Source organism: Camponotus vicinus, unplaced genomic scaffold, assembly GCF_025532165.1.
Source record: "Camponotus vicinus isolate PSW18456_S1 unplaced genomic scaffold, iyCamVici1.0 SCAF_2, whole genome shotgun sequence".
Lineage (NCBI taxonomy): Eukaryota > Metazoa > Arthropoda > Insecta > Hymenoptera > Formicidae > Camponotus > Camponotus vicinus.
In genome coordinates this window covers 1,550,867-1,568,883 of record NW_028141956.1, presented here as the reverse complement: position 1 = coordinate 1,568,883, position 18,017 = coordinate 1,550,867, and the positions used below count along the sequence as shown (strand labels likewise).

The following is an 18,017-nucleotide window of genomic DNA, read 5'->3' as shown; positions in this document are numbered from 1 at the left end:
CCCATATTCTGAATCCTCTTTTATCGATAAAAGTGCCTCTAAAAGTGGCATATAAGCCTTCTGATTGGCTACAGGCCGCTTTTAGGAACACTTTTATCGATAAAAGAGGATTCAGAATATGGGCCAAAGAATCTAGGAATGTATTGGCCAATCAAAAATAACTAGCGTTCACGATGGGTGAGAAGTCATCGCTAATTGAAACGCACATGCTATGCCCTTCGGTCACTTCGATCATTGACACGTATGTCTATATAATTTCCATAGTTCGAGGATCGCCATATTGAAATAAGTTGGTTACGGGACGCGGTAAATTATCGAGTCGTATTCAAGTCGTTTCGTGTTTCTCGCGATTATTACCGTAGAAAGAAGTGTCGTGCGAGTGTCAAGTGTTCAAGTGTAATGTAATATGAACGTGTATCGGATGTAAACGTGTAACGGATATTGCGATTTCGATGTCGACGATCGGCTTCTTCGCGTCGCGCTTGCCTTGGAATCCTCTTCGTATATTTTGAACATTTCTTCGGCCAGGTATGTACATAAGTATGCGCATATCATTGTTGTATAATTAAGTGCACAGCTATTAATTTTTGCATTTTCCATTGCTAAAAATGATATTTTTGAATCGCCGCTGGCAATTTATGTTCGCTTTAATGAACAGCGTGGAAAATAAATCTTTATATTTTCAAGTCCGAAGCTATCTCCATTATTTTTCATTTCTGTAACCAAAAAGTGTAATATTTTCTCGAATCATAATACCTTCTCATTTATTTCTCTTACATCGCTTCTATCAATTTATATTTCACGGCTATACTTTAATTAGTATAATGTATTCATTGTGTATTAAATTTAAATATATATTTTTTTCTCTTTCTCTGTAGATGAACCTGCCGCATCCCGATATACACATACATTATTGCAATGTTATCAACCGTAACTATATTCGCAGGTATGTGTGTATGTATAATAATCACAGTCCAATGGTGGGAGTCGCGCGAGAAATTTGCACATATGAATATTAAAAATTGTCGAAAAATGAAAAAAATAACTTGCAAATGAAGTTATAACTCGACAAAGAATGATTCTGAAATCCTTGTATATACACAATCCTTCTCATCTCGCCAAAAAGAATGATTGAGGAAGGCTTCTCTGCACTTCTCTCATCGAACGGTCAAAAATAATTTATAGGAAAAAACATTTATATGAGGTATGTTTTGAAAGAAAATTGTGCAATATAAAGAAGTTTCACACAAAAAATAGGAATGTATGCGTGAAACACATACTTTGTTAAAAGGCAGATATAATTGTATGTTCTAAAAATTTCGTTGCGAGAATAATAAAAAAAATGTGTTGCAAATTTCTGTTTCTTAGCAAACTTAGTCATAAATATATGCAACGGCATAAAAATATATTAAGAGGCAATTACGCGACACGAGCGCAATAAATCCAACCGCGGACGTTTCTCTTACGGTTTATCGCGTGTGTCATATCGCTTTTCACAGACATAATTTATAACGTTCGATAACCTACAAGATCGATACTACCGTTGCATTTCAATTGGCGGGAATATGAGTAATAATTGCAAGTACGCACAGGCCACTGTAATCCTTTAATTACGATATTTTTACAAGATCCATGAGATTAATTTATTTTTATGATATTCTGAGTAACACATTGCTGATGAATATATTATATATATGCGATTATTTTAAATATATATATATATATATATATATATATATATATAACACTGAAATATTAAAAAATATTAAAAATACAAAAATACACTTTAAAATTGATATTTTACATAATAATATTTTTAATAACAATTATATTATTATTATTATTATTATTATTATTATTATTATTATTATTATTATTATTAATCCTTAAAGGTCATGCATGATTTATTTTTATTCTATTGATATTTTAATAATAGAATATCCTAAATATCTTAATCAATAAAAAAATTTTATTTAAAAAAATTTATTTAACTTTTGTTCATTTTCTATAAATGTCAAGACAAATGTCAAATATAAGTTTTTGTATAGATTTTTTTAAATATTTTTATATAATTAAAACTGCCACAAGACATTGTGACTTACATGTGATCAGAGAGCAGAGCAAAAAACTGTGTGAGCTATACAAGAGTTAATATACTAATTACATATTAATAATTTGTATACACATGCTTTATAATTTATACATATTAATAATATCATATGAATAAGCATATCAATAAGATATTAATTTATTATTATAATTAATTAATGATATTATATACATGTATAAATAATTAATGTATTATTAATTATATTAAACATATTATGAAAATTAATTTTCATGCAAATTTTTTGCATGATAAAAATATGAAGTAAAAATATTACAAATATTATTATTTAGTAAATAAATTTAATTAATAATTGCAGAGAAAATAGAAAATTGCTAAAAATGTTAATTAAAATAATTAACATTTGTAGCAATTTTCTACTTTTTTCATACAGAAGTTGCGTGTTTAAGTTGAAATGAAAAATTTTTTTGTGAACATGTAACTATACTGTGATAATCTATAATGTTTTGTCTACTCATATATAGATTTGATCTTAGATTTTCTCTTACTCACAGTGGTTCATTAATCTTTACTGCTTTTGAGGGAAATCAAGGTATTTCACTGCATAAACTACTATGTAAAATTCATTATGTGATGAAATATTGGCAAGATGTTTAAGCATATATTCGGCTAAATCTGTACGAATCGTATCTCGTGAAAAAAATATCTTTTAAAGTTGCTGTTGATGTATATCTTATGTTCGGCAAATTATTAACAACTCAATCAACTCGTAACGATTGCTTCGTATCTTTTTATTTTTAGAGTTTCCGATTTCGTTAAAATTCACAAGAAATTCAATCGAGAATCACTTTGATATCATGCATTATTATAGACAATTAAAAGATCGGTCGTCTATATGATGAGATACACGATAGTAAATAGTTGCAGACAATAATATTTGATAGCAGAGCATAGCTTAACGGTAATTGCATATATCTCGGAACGTTACATTTGTATCGCATAACGTAATCGATGAAATCAATATCCAAGTATCAAGTAAATATCATCGGATATAAATACATTTCTCAAATATACTGATTGAAATATTAAATTCATTGATGATAATTAAGTGCCGTTATATTAAACACAATATTACATATTAATAAATAATTGATATTGTATTAATACACGTCTGTACTCTTGATTAATGATATTTTATGATACAATTATTCCGAAACGAATCGATAAACTTAATTTGAAATTGATTCTTTCAAATCGTTTTCAGCGGTTGATTATTTTTAATTTTCAGATGCTATTACAAACATTTGATTCAAATGTGCGCCGTTTCTTCTCTTTTTAATTTGCATTTATTTTGACGCGACAAATGCTGCAATCGACGAATCGCGGAAATAATTCATCTTTTTTTTATTTAGAAAAATTTTAAAAAATTGACTTTATACCTAAGGCTGCTTTAATCTTTATAGCCGAATCTTCGGCTATAAAGATTAAAGCAGCCTTATTGTTAGTATAATGCCATTTCTATCTCGCGCTGCGCTTTGCATCAGTTTTACAGCGCGTCCGCATATTCCGTCAATTTATCTCGCCTCGTTTCCGTCAAATACGCAACAAATAAGCAGTATTCAAGGGGGATTTCTGCTGGATTGTGAGGTATCGGACGATCGTTGACGCCGACGTGCCGATTATTACGCAGTTAACCCGCGCCGATCGTAATCCCACGCTTTTAACCCACCGTCGCGTATCTGTCTCGTAATGGGACGTCCAATCATCGAAACTGTCGAGCGATCGTTAGAACAGTGTTAGAAAGGTACGCAATAACGTTCGGCTGTTTCGTTTAACGATATTCGATCCGCGGTTTTAGTACGCGTAGCGTGATCCGTGACTTTTATTTCGCGTTTCGCGAGCGAAGGGCAGCAAAACCGCTCCGGGGCACTTTTTCTTTTTTTTTTTAATTTGCTTGTTAATTGCGCGCGTAAAGTAATCGAGCATTGCCTATACAACCGAATGAACTGTCAGTCGACTGCGTAGTCGGTCGACTATACGCAGGATACGGGGCAATTCGTTGTTTTGTTTATGGTGCGCGGTCAGTCGAACAGCGCGCACGCACAGTGTCGTTATTTGTTTACTCGCTATCGAAGGTAAACCGTTATTTTTCGGATTCTTCTATACATTGTTGCTCATTGTTAAATGTAATATCAAAGCTACGCTATTGGTTTTTTTTTTTTATTTAATTCTAGTCGACGAAAAGTGAAGAGAGAACAAGACGTAATCTCAAACTCTGGAGCTGACTCTCGAAAAGGGAAGCGGCAACGACCGAGGTGAGTAAATTTATATCTCTTTCTCTCTGCAATTATTAATTGCGCTTTTATAAACGTCGCAATTAAATAAAGAGAGGATTTTAAAATTATTTATATAATTTTGAAACACACACACGAGATAGTCATAATGATATCTCTCTTTTTCTCTCGATATATCATTAGATCTGAAAGTTAACAAGTTTTCATCTCTTTCGAAATTTTGCAAATATTCCCGTTTTAACAAATTTAAAGTCAATTATTAATATTTGCGTGAGAGGTCTATTGCATTATAATCAAGTTATGTCCGAGTCAGATTTTCTCATACTCGTATTCTGTACCAATTATATTAAAGTGCGGAAGTAAATACAGACAGATACATAAATTGACTGAATTATTTCCTGTTTGCATATTATTTATTTTAAATATTAATCAATGTACACTCTCACTGTATGGTGCAATTAATTACAAATAATATATATTTCATCGCATATACAATCGAAAGATATGAACGCGATTTACATCAATCAATTGACGTTTATGTAAAATAGTAAATGAACTATGCGATTTAAATTAATTAGTATATATTAATATTACAGTGGCACGTTAATCAACATCTAATTTACATTGCATAAATTAATTTTATGACCGAAAGTTAATTTATATACGAATCTCTCATACGGGAATTGTCAAATGCTATATAATATAGAACATATTTATTGATTTCAGTAAAACACTTTAACTGTTCAATATTCAATAATTCCTTAATTGGATCAGGGACAAATTCGTTAATGAACCAGTTTCACTAATGATTTCATTTTATTTGTGCGAACAAGTCTATATAATTGAAAAATAAAAGATTTTATTAAAAAGTAATTTATTAAATGTATCTAAAGCGTTATTCTATTATTTTTATTCTTATTTTTATTATTGCTTCAATATTGTAGTATTTAGTAGATCAGTATATCACGTCAATTTTTATTTTATTTTATTATTTTTATTTTTATTATTTGACCATATACGTCGTATTTTATTCGGAATTAAAAGCACATTCATACACTCGCACATACATATCGTGTTCTATTCAGAGTTAAAGCCGTAGTGCTGCTGGTAATGCTAATCTTATTCGTTAGTTTAAATCATATCGGTCATTTGGTAAATTTTTCAATGCTTTAGATATGTACATTATAATATTATTGCGTCTGATTCTCTATTAAAATTAAATGCTAGCAAAATTCAATTTAAGTAATATAGAATTAATTTATTTTAGAGAAATCATTTTTTTAAAGAAAATAGTAGAAATGAGATTCTATCTCGATATTATATTAAAAAAAATAAAATCTGTTAGAAATTAGTAGTTTAAGTGTTTACAAAATACTATTAATTTGTGTATTTTGAAATATAGAAAGAAATATTCTCTAAGAACGAGGTATGATTGAATATACAAACTATATTTATCTGGTATTGTCGTCAATAATTATATTTAGATATATGACACAATTAAGTACTAATTTATTACTTTTAGCAATTAATAAAAAATTGATATTAAAATAAATGTACTGAATTAATATTATATTACGATCTCTACTTTCGAAAAAGATTTATTAACGATTGTAAAAGAGAAAAATTGTAAAAGTAATTATAAAATTATTAAAATTAATAATTGCTAATTAATTGTCCAAAAATAGTTATAATGTATTTAATACTTACTTATAATATAATATACTTGTAATATATTTCATTATAGTATTCTTAACGCATAGCAATTTAATATTTTTGAAATCTATTTACAGTATCTTTGAGCAATTAATTAGCAATTAATTTTCATATCTGGTTTTTTTGTTTACGATTCACTATAAGTACTTTTCGAAAGACAAGGCACTATATGTAGTGTAATGTTAAATCAGAATTTTATTTTTTGAATATCAATTTTCTGCAAATTGGTAGGAGAAATAAATAATAAATTAGGAATTAGAACAAAACAAATTAGCATTCGCTTATGCCGTACATCCGAATTTGATCTTTTGTAGAGGAGCTCAAATTGACGGAGATAAAATATATTCGATCGAATCGTTGTCGTTGAATGATAATCGCAGAGTTCATGAAATCCACAGTTGCTTGAACGAAGTTCGACGTGCGTGTCACGTTCGGATCCTTCGATTGCTGCAGCGTTTAACAAGCTCGCGCGATCTTTAATGACATAGCATAATAACAGTGGCACATTATATCATTTTCCGCGAAATATTATTCTCGTGTCGAGTCATATCGAGTGGTCTACCATGTTTCATGACGAGATGATCGACGTGAACACGAGACGATAACCGTTGCAGTGTTCGTGCCTCTCTTGATGTCACGAAATCTCATGCCCCGCAGTAATTAAATATGATTTATATAAAAATAACGAATATATATATATATATATATATATATATATATATATCTTGTGTGTGCAGCAATAATGAAATAGGATTGTTATTATGTGTGTTTTTCGGGATTTCAATGCACAAATAGAATTTAGGATGACAGTTAATATGACACGATGAATCTTTTAAAAATACGCAGGTAATTCTCGGTGAAAAAATGTCAACTGACATTTTTTATATATAATTTATATTAGAAGAAATTAAAATTTTCATTTATTTAATAAAGACAACTATTAGTGAAAATGTTTGACATTTTTCGCTCTGCTGTAGATGTGTGCGCAAAATCAATACGCAAAAACAAATTCAAAGAAAAATTATTATAATTATTTCATTGTATTCTATCGTTAATATTTTTTCAAATACATCCTTTATAGTCTTTAGTTGCGCGGTTTATTTTTACCGGATTGGCAAACTATAAGAGATAAAAAAAGGTGTCGATGAAAGAACGTGCAAAAAAACGTGGAAACGAAGGTTGACAGGAGTAAACGAGTTAACGAGCCCCGGATGAAACCGTCATCCGCAAAGTACCTGCCATTTTTCGTCCTCGGAGAAGAGGGATCCCTCTACATATTTACACACTATATCCGCGAACATACACACGCGAGAGTGAGTTCGCGCGATCCCAACGAGAGCGAAGTGAGTCATTCCCTCCTCGGAGAGATAGCTTTCAGAGGACACGCGGGGCATTCCCGCCTTTCAGGAGCTTTCAAGATGACCATGATCCGTGACACCAGTTGGGGAGCATCTGCTTCCTCATCCGCCTCTTTCGCCCCGAGGTCTCTCACCCTATTTCGATCTCTCGTCCCCCCTCGTACTACCATCCTCTTCTCCTCCCTGGTCGCGTCACCGACCTCTAGTCCTCTTAAACCACTATAAACCGTCTTCGACACTGAACCGAAAGCAAGCACTCGTGCACGGACAGGCGAGTACGCGCAAGCATCTTAACCCGACTATCAAGAGCCATCTTTGGAGTTGAGCGGAATGGCCGGGCTTTTCGCGCTCTCCTAGATTTAACGCTCGCGCGAAAATTGGCCGCGATCTTATACGAATCGATTTAAATTATTATTCAACGCTCGGATACGCGCCTTCGAGAGTGCTCTACGTCGACATGGACGATCGGGAACAATATTACAAATCGTAAAGTGTAAATCTTGGGACAGACTTCTCTAGTTTGTTGCTTGTTTATTTATTAATCAATTGTATTATTATAATATTAGGACATATACGTATGTTGTTTGTCGTCGTGTAATATACATCGCCTGCAGTTTAATATATGTTATTGATACTTTTGGTAAATTTAACACAAATATTTGCGTTAAATATTGCAAAGTAAATCTTGAACGTGAAAGAAATGCTATATTAACTCGGACAGTTTATTTTTCAAAACGAGGCGCATAAAATAATCAATATCTTGGATAAATAAAAATCGAATATGTTCAAAATGAATTGGATGTATTGAATAAATAAAGAGAATAATGTTTCTAATTTTATGGAATATTATAAAACAGTAAAAATATACACATGGAAATTGCACGATTAAAGAAAAAAAAATTAAATCAAATTAAATTTCACCAAAGCTGTTAAAATTTCAGCGAAATTGGTAAAACTTTGTCGCAACTATTTTATTATTAAATTTTTCTAAATTTACAGAGTGTAATTATTTTAATGTCAATTTTCTTCAAGTTATTTTTTGCATTGTTCATAGGAGAATTAATTGAAATTTAATATCGGAGTAATTAATTTGTTATTATATATCTGAATATTTTGTGAAATATCGCGTGTGCATCGGTATCCTTGGTACCTTTCGCGTTGCTTTTGACCTTTTGTATCGCACAGTAGTAACATATGTACATCGCGCATTTCGGTGCAGAAGTTTCGAGTAATATGCAAATATTATATACGATGCGGCTAATTATATAAATAGCGTAACAGTTTCAGCAACCCCCCTCCTCCCTTCTTAATTTACGTTGGTCGTTATTTTACAACTATAAATTAAACCATTTATTTTTGCACCGTATCGCTTTACACAATAAATAATCAAATGCTATTATGTTATCCTTTCTCTCATGCTTTTATTTATTTTTATCTGTAATTGCATATATGTTTATATATTTATACATATATACACATATAGTTAATAAATCTCATTGTATCGGCATGTCTTTGTATTCATTGATTGATAATAGTACATATATTCTACTTAGAAATAGAAACAGATATCTCTATTACAGCATCCCCTGGAGGTTTGCCGCGTTACGTAAGCACAGCCAATTATCAATGCGCACGAATTCACATTAATAGTAATTATTTGTCTATTAAATTTAGCATTCGCTAGAGAACGCATCTCAGAATTCGACGAATAAATGTATATATCGTTCCCTATCGATCCATATTCGTATCAATAAACAACAAGGTTTATCAGATGCATGATGTATACGGAAACGCGCGCGTGCATCGGACACGCGTTTGCTGCATCTCGTTATTCGCGAGAATAAAATATCCGTTGGCGCGGGGCTTCCGGCGTCGAGCCCCGGTAAACACTTGTCGGGCCACTTTGCGCTCGCACATCGTTGTGTTTCGAGAGGAGAAAAAGGGACGGCACGAGAGCACACGCGTGTGTGCATATATCCAACCGAGCATTACCTTTCACCTCTGTCCAGTCCGGCGACGTGCATTATTCGAGTACGCGCTCCCTTAGATATGGAATCGGACATCCCTTTCTGCCGTGGCAGCGGCGTCGACGGTGGTGGTAGCGGTGATGGTAGTGGTGGTGGCGGTGGTGGTGGTGGTGCACGAAACCCCTTTCTCTCTCCGCACCCTCCGCTCTTTCTCCACCTCCACCGCCACCTCCTCGGGAGGCTTTGCAGGCTGCGCGTCCGTCGCCGCGCCGTTTGCTCGTCTTTTCCGTCAGTGTGCCGTCCGCCGTCGGTCGAGAACCACGTGTTCGTCCCCCACCCCCCCTCTAGTGATGTGTCATGTTGCGTCGCGAGGGGTGGTATCGTGCGTCTCCTGGTGCCGCTTACAAACGCGACCGAGCGATAACCGGGAGATAAAGGGGTACCGAGCAGCTCCGAAAGTTGCGCTCGACGCTCCGTAAAGGTCATCTTCTTCAGGGATGTCTCGATTAGGACTCTGTCGAATTTAACGCGCGACATCGCCACATGTCAAACTCCGCGGAACGGACATATGTAGAAACAAGTAATTAAAGTGGAGAGATAATTAATGTATGCTTCTTTTAGAAAGTTTATCGCAACGAACACGTTTGTGGAGGATCTATCGTTTTTATCGACGAATAATCGTGTTCACTTCTCTCTCATTCGCTTGTAATCTTTCGACGTACCTGATTACGAGCGAGACTCGCCACGAAGAGATGAATGAAAATCATTGGGAGACCCGCTGACTCGGTGATCTTCGTTTCGATCGATTGGAAAAATCTGCGATGACCGTGTGATCGAATTCGCTCCGTTCCTTCAATATTCCCTCGAATCGATTCCAATTCGCAATCATTGCTGCTCCAACGTGATTGCGAGGCCCTTGTGTCGCCTGGGTTGTTACTTGGACCGATTCCAGAAAAGCCCCAAATCTGTGGTGGCCCGGCGTGATTGAACATCTCCGCTGCCCTTTTGGTTTTTATTATATATTGCGATAGCACGCCATATCGGACAAACTTGTGTTCGAAACGGTAAACCAGAATTGTCAAGTTGTAAGCCTCGTCTCTATATCTTCGATCCTTGTCCGGTTATCAAAAAACATGTCAACGTTTCACTGAATCACCTTTGTAAATTGCTAAACCGATAAGCGTTCTATTCGACGCGAAAATCACTCGACGTTCTTCTAATCGCGGTTGGACACGGAGCGATTGTACGTCAGATTGTGTCGATTTTGTAATTAATCGAATGGATAAGAGAAGCCAGGAAACCGATTGTTGCGAGGAGACAATCGCGCTTCGTAAATAATAAACGGGAAAGTAGAATTTAATCGAGGAAATCTGATTGTGTCTGACGGACAGTTTAGCACAATAAAAATCTGGAGACCTGGTTTTGATATTCGTAATTAAATTTCTATCAACGTATCACTCATAGAATCTTCGTTGCTCGTCGTTTGTAAAGATCAAACGCCTCAGATCGATAAAAACGTTTTCTAGCCCTTCTCTAGGCTCTTCACTCTTTCAACAACGCAGTCAACTGCCCCTCAAGCCTTGCCATGGTCATTGGGGATTGCAGACACTATGGTGAACATTGCGGGTTATCGGCATTGGTGGCGCTTGGATAGACCGGAAGTGCGGGAGATTTTCCGCCGCCTCGGAGATTACCACTCTCGTGCCGCACTTTAATAACACACGAAAACGGTGGTAAAAAGGGAGTGAGAGAGGAAGAAAGGACAGAGAAGGGAAGATAGAAAGAGAGAGAGAGAGAGAGAGAGAGCGAGAAGGAAGCGCGGGCGGCGAGAAAATGCGCGGTTCTGCGGGCGCTTTAATTAGTGTTTAATTAGAGAGACGAAAAACAGGGCGCACCCGGAACTGCGGGTACCGAACACGCTTATTGCCGGTGGACTGGCGGTCTCGCTGGAATCGGATATCCGACGGACGTGACGGGGAATGCATCCGGCGGGTGGTTACTTGAGGCAAATCGAAGAAAAATATCCCTTACACCGCGCCGCATTTGCATATCGTCCCGAAAAAACGCGCGGTGCGAGGCACGTAGAGGTCATCACTTCTTATGTCTCCAATTTGGAGCAGAAGGGGATGGAGCCGGCCGAGCTGATGACTGTGGCGTGAATCCGCGAGTGATTGGAAACGATGACTTAACGACTCGGGGACACCTCGACGCGAAAATCTCCGGTAAATCCGATCGTGCTCGAAATTTCGGAGGGAAAAGTGCACGTATTCCCGCGACGTCGGGCGTAATTTTTTTCGTGACGAGTATTTGCGCGACGAATAACGAGGGAACATGTGGAGTGTAGTGTTGTTGTTTCTCGGACTAATGAAGGCTGTCTCGCACGTTGCTGGGAGCGGTACCACTGTCGACGAGAAATCGGGTATGTCACTGTTGTGTGTTGCACGATCTTTATGCGTTCTTTTCAAACGCAGTCGCTGCGTTTGAACGAATGTACATGTAACGACAAGATTATAGTCGCGTGTTATTATCGTTAGCATCGTATCCCCATCGTATTCTCCCCTCCCTCTTTCCGTATCGGACTTTTTTTTACTTGCCCACCTCGTGTAACGAGGCTCGATACCTCCATGGATTTTGCGCGCGCACGACACGACGCGAGATATAAAACTATGTATATATTATCGCGACAAATTGTCTCGATTTTATGTGTATCGATTAATTAATATTTAACTTTCGACGTGTTCGACGGTGCAAAATGAATAACGATTTCGCAAAAAGTCATTTTCGATTTATTCTCTTAATGTTCGTTATATATGTGTCACTGATTGAAAATTCAATATTTCGTATATATGTATATGTATGTGTTTACATACATATATAAAGTATATATAGCATATAAAGTATATAATATTTCGGGAGGAGAGAAAAAAGTGTATATTCTTTCATATTTTTATATACAATTTTTATTTTATATATACAAACCGGAATTTTATTATTTTATTTTTATATAAAATTTATTTCATTTTATCTATCATTCTATCTTTCTGCGTATTTCTATAAAGTTTATACAAACCGAGATTACTTTTATCCCGTTTCCTATGTACATTCGTCCTATTCTGCAGAGAATATCAGACAGGACTAAACTTTTATACCGGTACATCGGCAGACTTCAATTTTATTTTCGTCTGTCTCTCATGATAGAAAATGTCGCGACGAGAAACGGAGGCGAAATATATTTTTCCCAGGACCAATCAATGAAAAACAAGCGGACGATCGCTTTCCGGCATCGATGATCCCCATCCGCTTTTTTTTTTTTTTTTTTCTGATCGGAATCGTTAACTCTCCGGCTAGTGAAAATCGGATTCAATCTTCGCTTTGTTTTATGTATGAAGAAATTAATTTATATATCTGTTTATATATATCCACTATATTTATATATCTGTTTATATATCCGCTATATTTATATATCTGTTTATATATATCTACTATATGTACGTTTATCGATGTTACCGTAAAATTGTCCGTATGATGAGGGCAATAACGATAAATGATTACTTTTAAATCTGGACAGTGTGAAAACATTTATGATCGCAAACAGTCTTTCATATTAATATTTGCTTTTAACAGTTCTCGCAATTCCAGGTTTTAATAGTTGTAAAATGATCAAAGTTGATTCCTATTTTGCTCGAGGGAATTGATTCACCGTGTAACTAGGAAATCATAAAGTAACATTGCATCACAGTGCATAACATCTATGAAACTATGTAAAACTGTACGTCGGAAACGCAGTAGAGAATTTATGATTCCGCGCGATCCGCATGGCAGACATTTCCGCAAATCCATAGTGAATGATTACGTGCGGAATAAGAAGTTACGAGAGATACATCCGCGTTTCTCTTTGTCGGTCGAATGGTACGACGGGATATCACTTTGTTGATACAGAATATTGCGGAAACGTATCAAGGACTTACGTCGGTTAAATTCGTTGCGCCATTTCTTTTGTACGTCTCCTCTCGTTTCGTTGAGCGTCCAATTATTTTTATGAAACCTTTAGGCAGTTGCGCTTGTGTTTGGACGACATAAGTAACGTCGCGGAAACCTCTGACCTTATTATATCGCTTGTGTTCCAACTTTGCTCGGACACACAGACACAATTGCAAACTCCTTGGCGCAGTAAAAAGGAAAACGAAATGTTAAATGCCGAGCACAAATTCGCTTTATATATATATATATATATATATATATATATATATATATATATATATATATCGTAAATTGAAACTCCTCTTCTTCTTCTTCTTGTAATCACACCAGGCTCTCACAAGACACTATTTTTTATTTTTCAATAAATTTCCTGCTGTATATCCGTACAAATTGAAAGTTAATTAAAAAGTAGAGTTATGTCGGTATTTTTTAATGAGGTTTTAGTAAAGTACTTTAGAAGTTAGTTATTCATATTTGATAACAAAAATTTTCCGATAGTATACCTCGCGTTATTTATAAAGAACTTCAGCGCTCTTTTTGACGTTGACTCAACGAGATCGATTTAATCGTACATCTATTCTCGAAGTAGCTCAATGACATTCGTTCATTTAACTGCTAGGGACACTAGTCCGACACTGTACCGTTACTATAAACTAGATCAAACTCTCTCAAAGTCATTGCATAGCATAACACGCGGATTGCATTTTTCACGATCGCCATTTATACTTGGCGCCACCAGTGTAAAGCTTTGGACGTGCGAACGCGTAATCAAATTTTACGAATATATAAGATTTTTTCGACTTGGACTTTGATTTCAATATTAATCTTTTCTGCTTGTTTTAAGCGTGCAACGTCGGAAGTAGCAATATCATTAATATACCGAACAGACCTTTCATGCCAAAAGTAGGTCTCATCTAATAATTTTCGTCTTTGGCTTTTCGGTTGCGCAACTTATGTCAACAAATCTACGTTATCGTTGCAATATCGAGCCAAGAAACACACGAAAATGAATTTTCCATCAAGAGAGAGAAAGAGAGAGAGGGGGAGAGAGAGAGAGAGAGAGAGAGAGAGAGAGAGAGAGAGAGGGAGGGAGGGAGGGAAAGAGAAAGTGGAATGCATTTTTAATTTTAGAAAACAATATTTTAGATTTTCTTTCTTTCTTTCTCTCTTTCTCTCTCTTTCGAAGCAAAAGCAAAGGAATTTTTTAATAATGGAGCTAGCGATCTCAAAATCTTTTTATCTCTTTATATTCTTTGCGTGCGCTCGTCGCGTAAATACGTCATTCGCATCCTGGCATTTACTTTGGCCAATTGTCTCCGATGTAGTCCCTGATGCTAAACAAGTTCACTGAGCATCGCTAGGAATTCGATTAAGGCGCTGCGATTCAAGCGCAAAGATATTCTGTCCCGTCAATCAGGCAGGAAGGTCTAGAGATTCCGTTCTGGTGATCACAAGAGATTGACGACGATCCGGTCGCCTATCCGTATTTCCGGTAAAAGCGGTAAAGGATTCGATTGAATTTTAGCTCGAGCATTTCGTTTACTTCCGCATTCCTGACTGCCACAACATTCGCTCTCATATATTGTTCTGATAATATTTTATCACCTATATAACACTTTGAGGAAAGAATGGAAGAGAATAATAATGTTAATTTTTTCCATTAATTCAAATCCTATTAATGAATTCCACTATATGAATAACGCATAATTTTTCTGTTATTTTTACTATAGAATTTAATATAAAAATTAATCGGGAAAAAAATAAGAAATAAATGTATAATTTCACTATTTGTTATATATGTTTGTATCTCTCCATGTGCGTCGATATAGGATGATCTACTAGACTTAATGATGATTGAACTTTATAATAATTTATGTGGCTCCACGATGAGCTATCCAATTATCTACGTTTATTAGAGTGTCCGAATTTGCCGTTTGTTTTATTTTCTATTCTCGGATCGCTAATATTAATCGATAACGACTGCCTCGTCTTATGACAGGAACAGACCTCGTGTTTAAAGGACGGTGGGATCGGAACACGCGTACGAACACAAGCCAGCTGGCGGGTACACGAACACACACGGTTAGCGACACGTTACACGCGAATATATTAAAGAGCATCGCGCTGGTGTGCGTGGACGGATGGGTTTGGACAGACTGGAACTTGGCCGCTATAATAGGTGAGGCTCCGCCACCAAGTTTAGGAACTTGGAGGAAGGGTGGGACGACGAACTGCGAGGGTGGATGGTCGGAGAGGCCGGGGAAGTTCGGACACGTACTGCGATTCTGCAAGTACTTTAGCGTCGTTTCTCTGGATACGGCGGGGCGCCGACACTTTCACGGTACGGTTTTAGGGCTTAGAAGGATGTCGCAGTCGCCTCCCGCAGGTTTTCCTGCTTCCGTGTCGTCGGTGCTGCAGATGGACGCTTTCAGCTCTCGTTTATTAATCCGCACTCGGTGCTCACAACGAGATTACTCGTTTTCTCTTGATACGCGTTAAAGATTAAGAAGGAAGCTGCAAAGAAACTGCTACTTGAAGAAACCTTAATTCTTGGATCGATTTTAAAGCGATTGCTGATATCGTGCGATATTCGATGATATTCGATCAAAGATAAAATTGATAGGACCAGTTTGTCTCAACGCTATAAAAATTGTCGATGATTATAAATCTTCGAAATTTGCAGCAAAGAAAGCTCATTATATTCTTGAGCAATGATGACAATTAAAAACGGAGGATTATGCGGAAAAGATTATTTGCTTGTCAGTTATTGAATATGCCCTCTTATACAAAATTCTGCAAATTTTTATGTCTCAGACGTATTTTCTTGTTGTTTATCGACCTGGCAGCTGGCAATTACATCGCTTGAAAATGCGAGCGGCAAGCTGCGCGTGTCGTAATAACAAAAACATGTTCGAAATGTAACAATTATCGACTGCGACGTTGCAGTTGTTGTGGGAGCGCGGCCTTTGTCGAGTGTCATTTGCACACGCAGAAATATCGCGGTGAAAGCTCTATCAAAGCGCGCAAATCACACACGATTATATTTTCGACGTACGCGTGTTTTTCGAGGGAATGAGGAGGGAGGAGACAGGTAGAAATAAAAAAAAAGAGAGAAGAGAAAAATACTCGATAAATCTGTATTTTATGAAGCGGCGTTGCGAGTACTACAGATATTTTTCAGTTAATTTTCAACAGTATACAAGGACGTACGTACATGTACGTACATAGGCTTTATAGGTGAACGCATATACCGGGATCTGGGTAAAATCAATTTCACTTACTTCTTGTTAGAGGTGGCTTTACAGAAATGCCTGCTTCCCTGTAAGATTCATAGTTATGACATAGTCACTTATCCGAGCGCCCTAGATTTTTCACCGTACCCCCACGCTCGTGATTTCTGCACACTCTCGTGTTTTATGGAGGGGATGATCGATAATTCTTACGGGTAAAGCCGGTCGAATTTGCAACGCTAGCGAATCTTGCGACATATTTGCATTGTTAAAAGGCATCGGTGCGAATTACATCGACGAGCTGGACTCGTTAGAGTTTAATTATTGACTAATAAAACAACGCCGTAATAATTACAATTGAAAATGGAGAAATATATATATATATATATAAAATGTATGTATATGTGTATATGTATGTATGTATGTATGTGTATAGCGTTGAATGTCGCATTTCTCTCTCTACTCTATTCTCGATAATAAATACATTTGAAAAGCCGGCAATTTTACTAACGACATTGCGTCTGTCGAGTGCCATTCACGTTGTTTTTTTTTAATATTTTTTCACTTGATATTGTGATAACATTTCTGTTATTTAGCTGAAACGTAAATTGGAGTTACGTAGAGAACAATTAATATAAAAAATATTTTTATACCTATAAATCGTGCATCTCTCTCTCTCTCTCTCTCTCTCTTTCTTCAAAAGACTGAAGCAATTATTTATAACCGCTAACGCGGTAATAAGATTAGGAAACGTAAATGCATTTCAAAATACATTTGTATATATTTTAAGTACGATAAGCAAACTAAGGTAGATAAAACTGGCGTGTATAATATGGGGCAGGAGAAAAATATGCCGAGCATGTTTTCTTTGCAACATAAAATTGCAACTTCGATCGGATCGGAGTTGCATTGTGCATTAGGTTTCAGTTAACCGTAAATATCTCGGGATGCCGGTAGCGTTTCGTGAGAAAACTCAGTTTACGATATCGTGCAGCCGTGTATACCGGCGCAGGTAGTGCGGACGGATAAAGAAGAAAAGATTAAAGTGCTCGTGGACGCAGGCTGCTCCACTTCTTCCAAGTGCAAACACGGACAGGCAGGCCGGGCAGGGAAAAGCGGGTACGAACGAGGTAGTCGATAAATAGCAAATAGGAACGAGCGCGTCTTTAAAAATAGAGAAAACCAGTCTATTCGCGATCAAAAGAAAAGATCGGGTATTCGCGTACGGTTGCGTTGCGTCTCCCAATACGCATACGCGACACGAGAGGTTCAGCACGTGCTGTTGCTGATGCTGATGCTGCTATCGAGGAGGTGGTGAGAAGGAGCGATATTGGGGAAGCACGCAGAGTTTTCTTTCTCCGAAGTGGTTTAACGAACCGATCCGCCGCGGAGTTTCCTTCCCGCAG

General features: G+C 36.3%; 1 protein-coding gene across 3 annotated transcripts in view; it reads left to right on the top strand.

Moving 5' to 3' along the window:
- The first annotated feature begins 247 nt into the window (after positions 1–247).
- LOC145967459 (kin of IRRE-like protein 1) overlaps positions 248–18,017 on the top strand; it is a 372,081-nt gene continuing 354,311 nt past the window's right edge. For 2 of the 3 annotated variants that reach the window (XM_083092371.1, XM_083092373.1), the window contains exons 1-4: positions 248–528; positions 879–946; positions 4,303–4,383; positions 10,927–11,819. In XM_083092371.1, coding sequence (XP_082948497.1) covers positions 11,732–11,819 — 88 coding nt within the window. In that variant the 5' untranslated portion in view covers positions 248–528; positions 879–946; positions 4,303–4,383; positions 10,927–11,731. The remainder of the gene's footprint in view (positions 529–878; positions 947–4,302; positions 4,384–10,926; positions 11,820–18,017) is intronic. The other variant, XM_083092372.1, reaches the window with a different exon arrangement.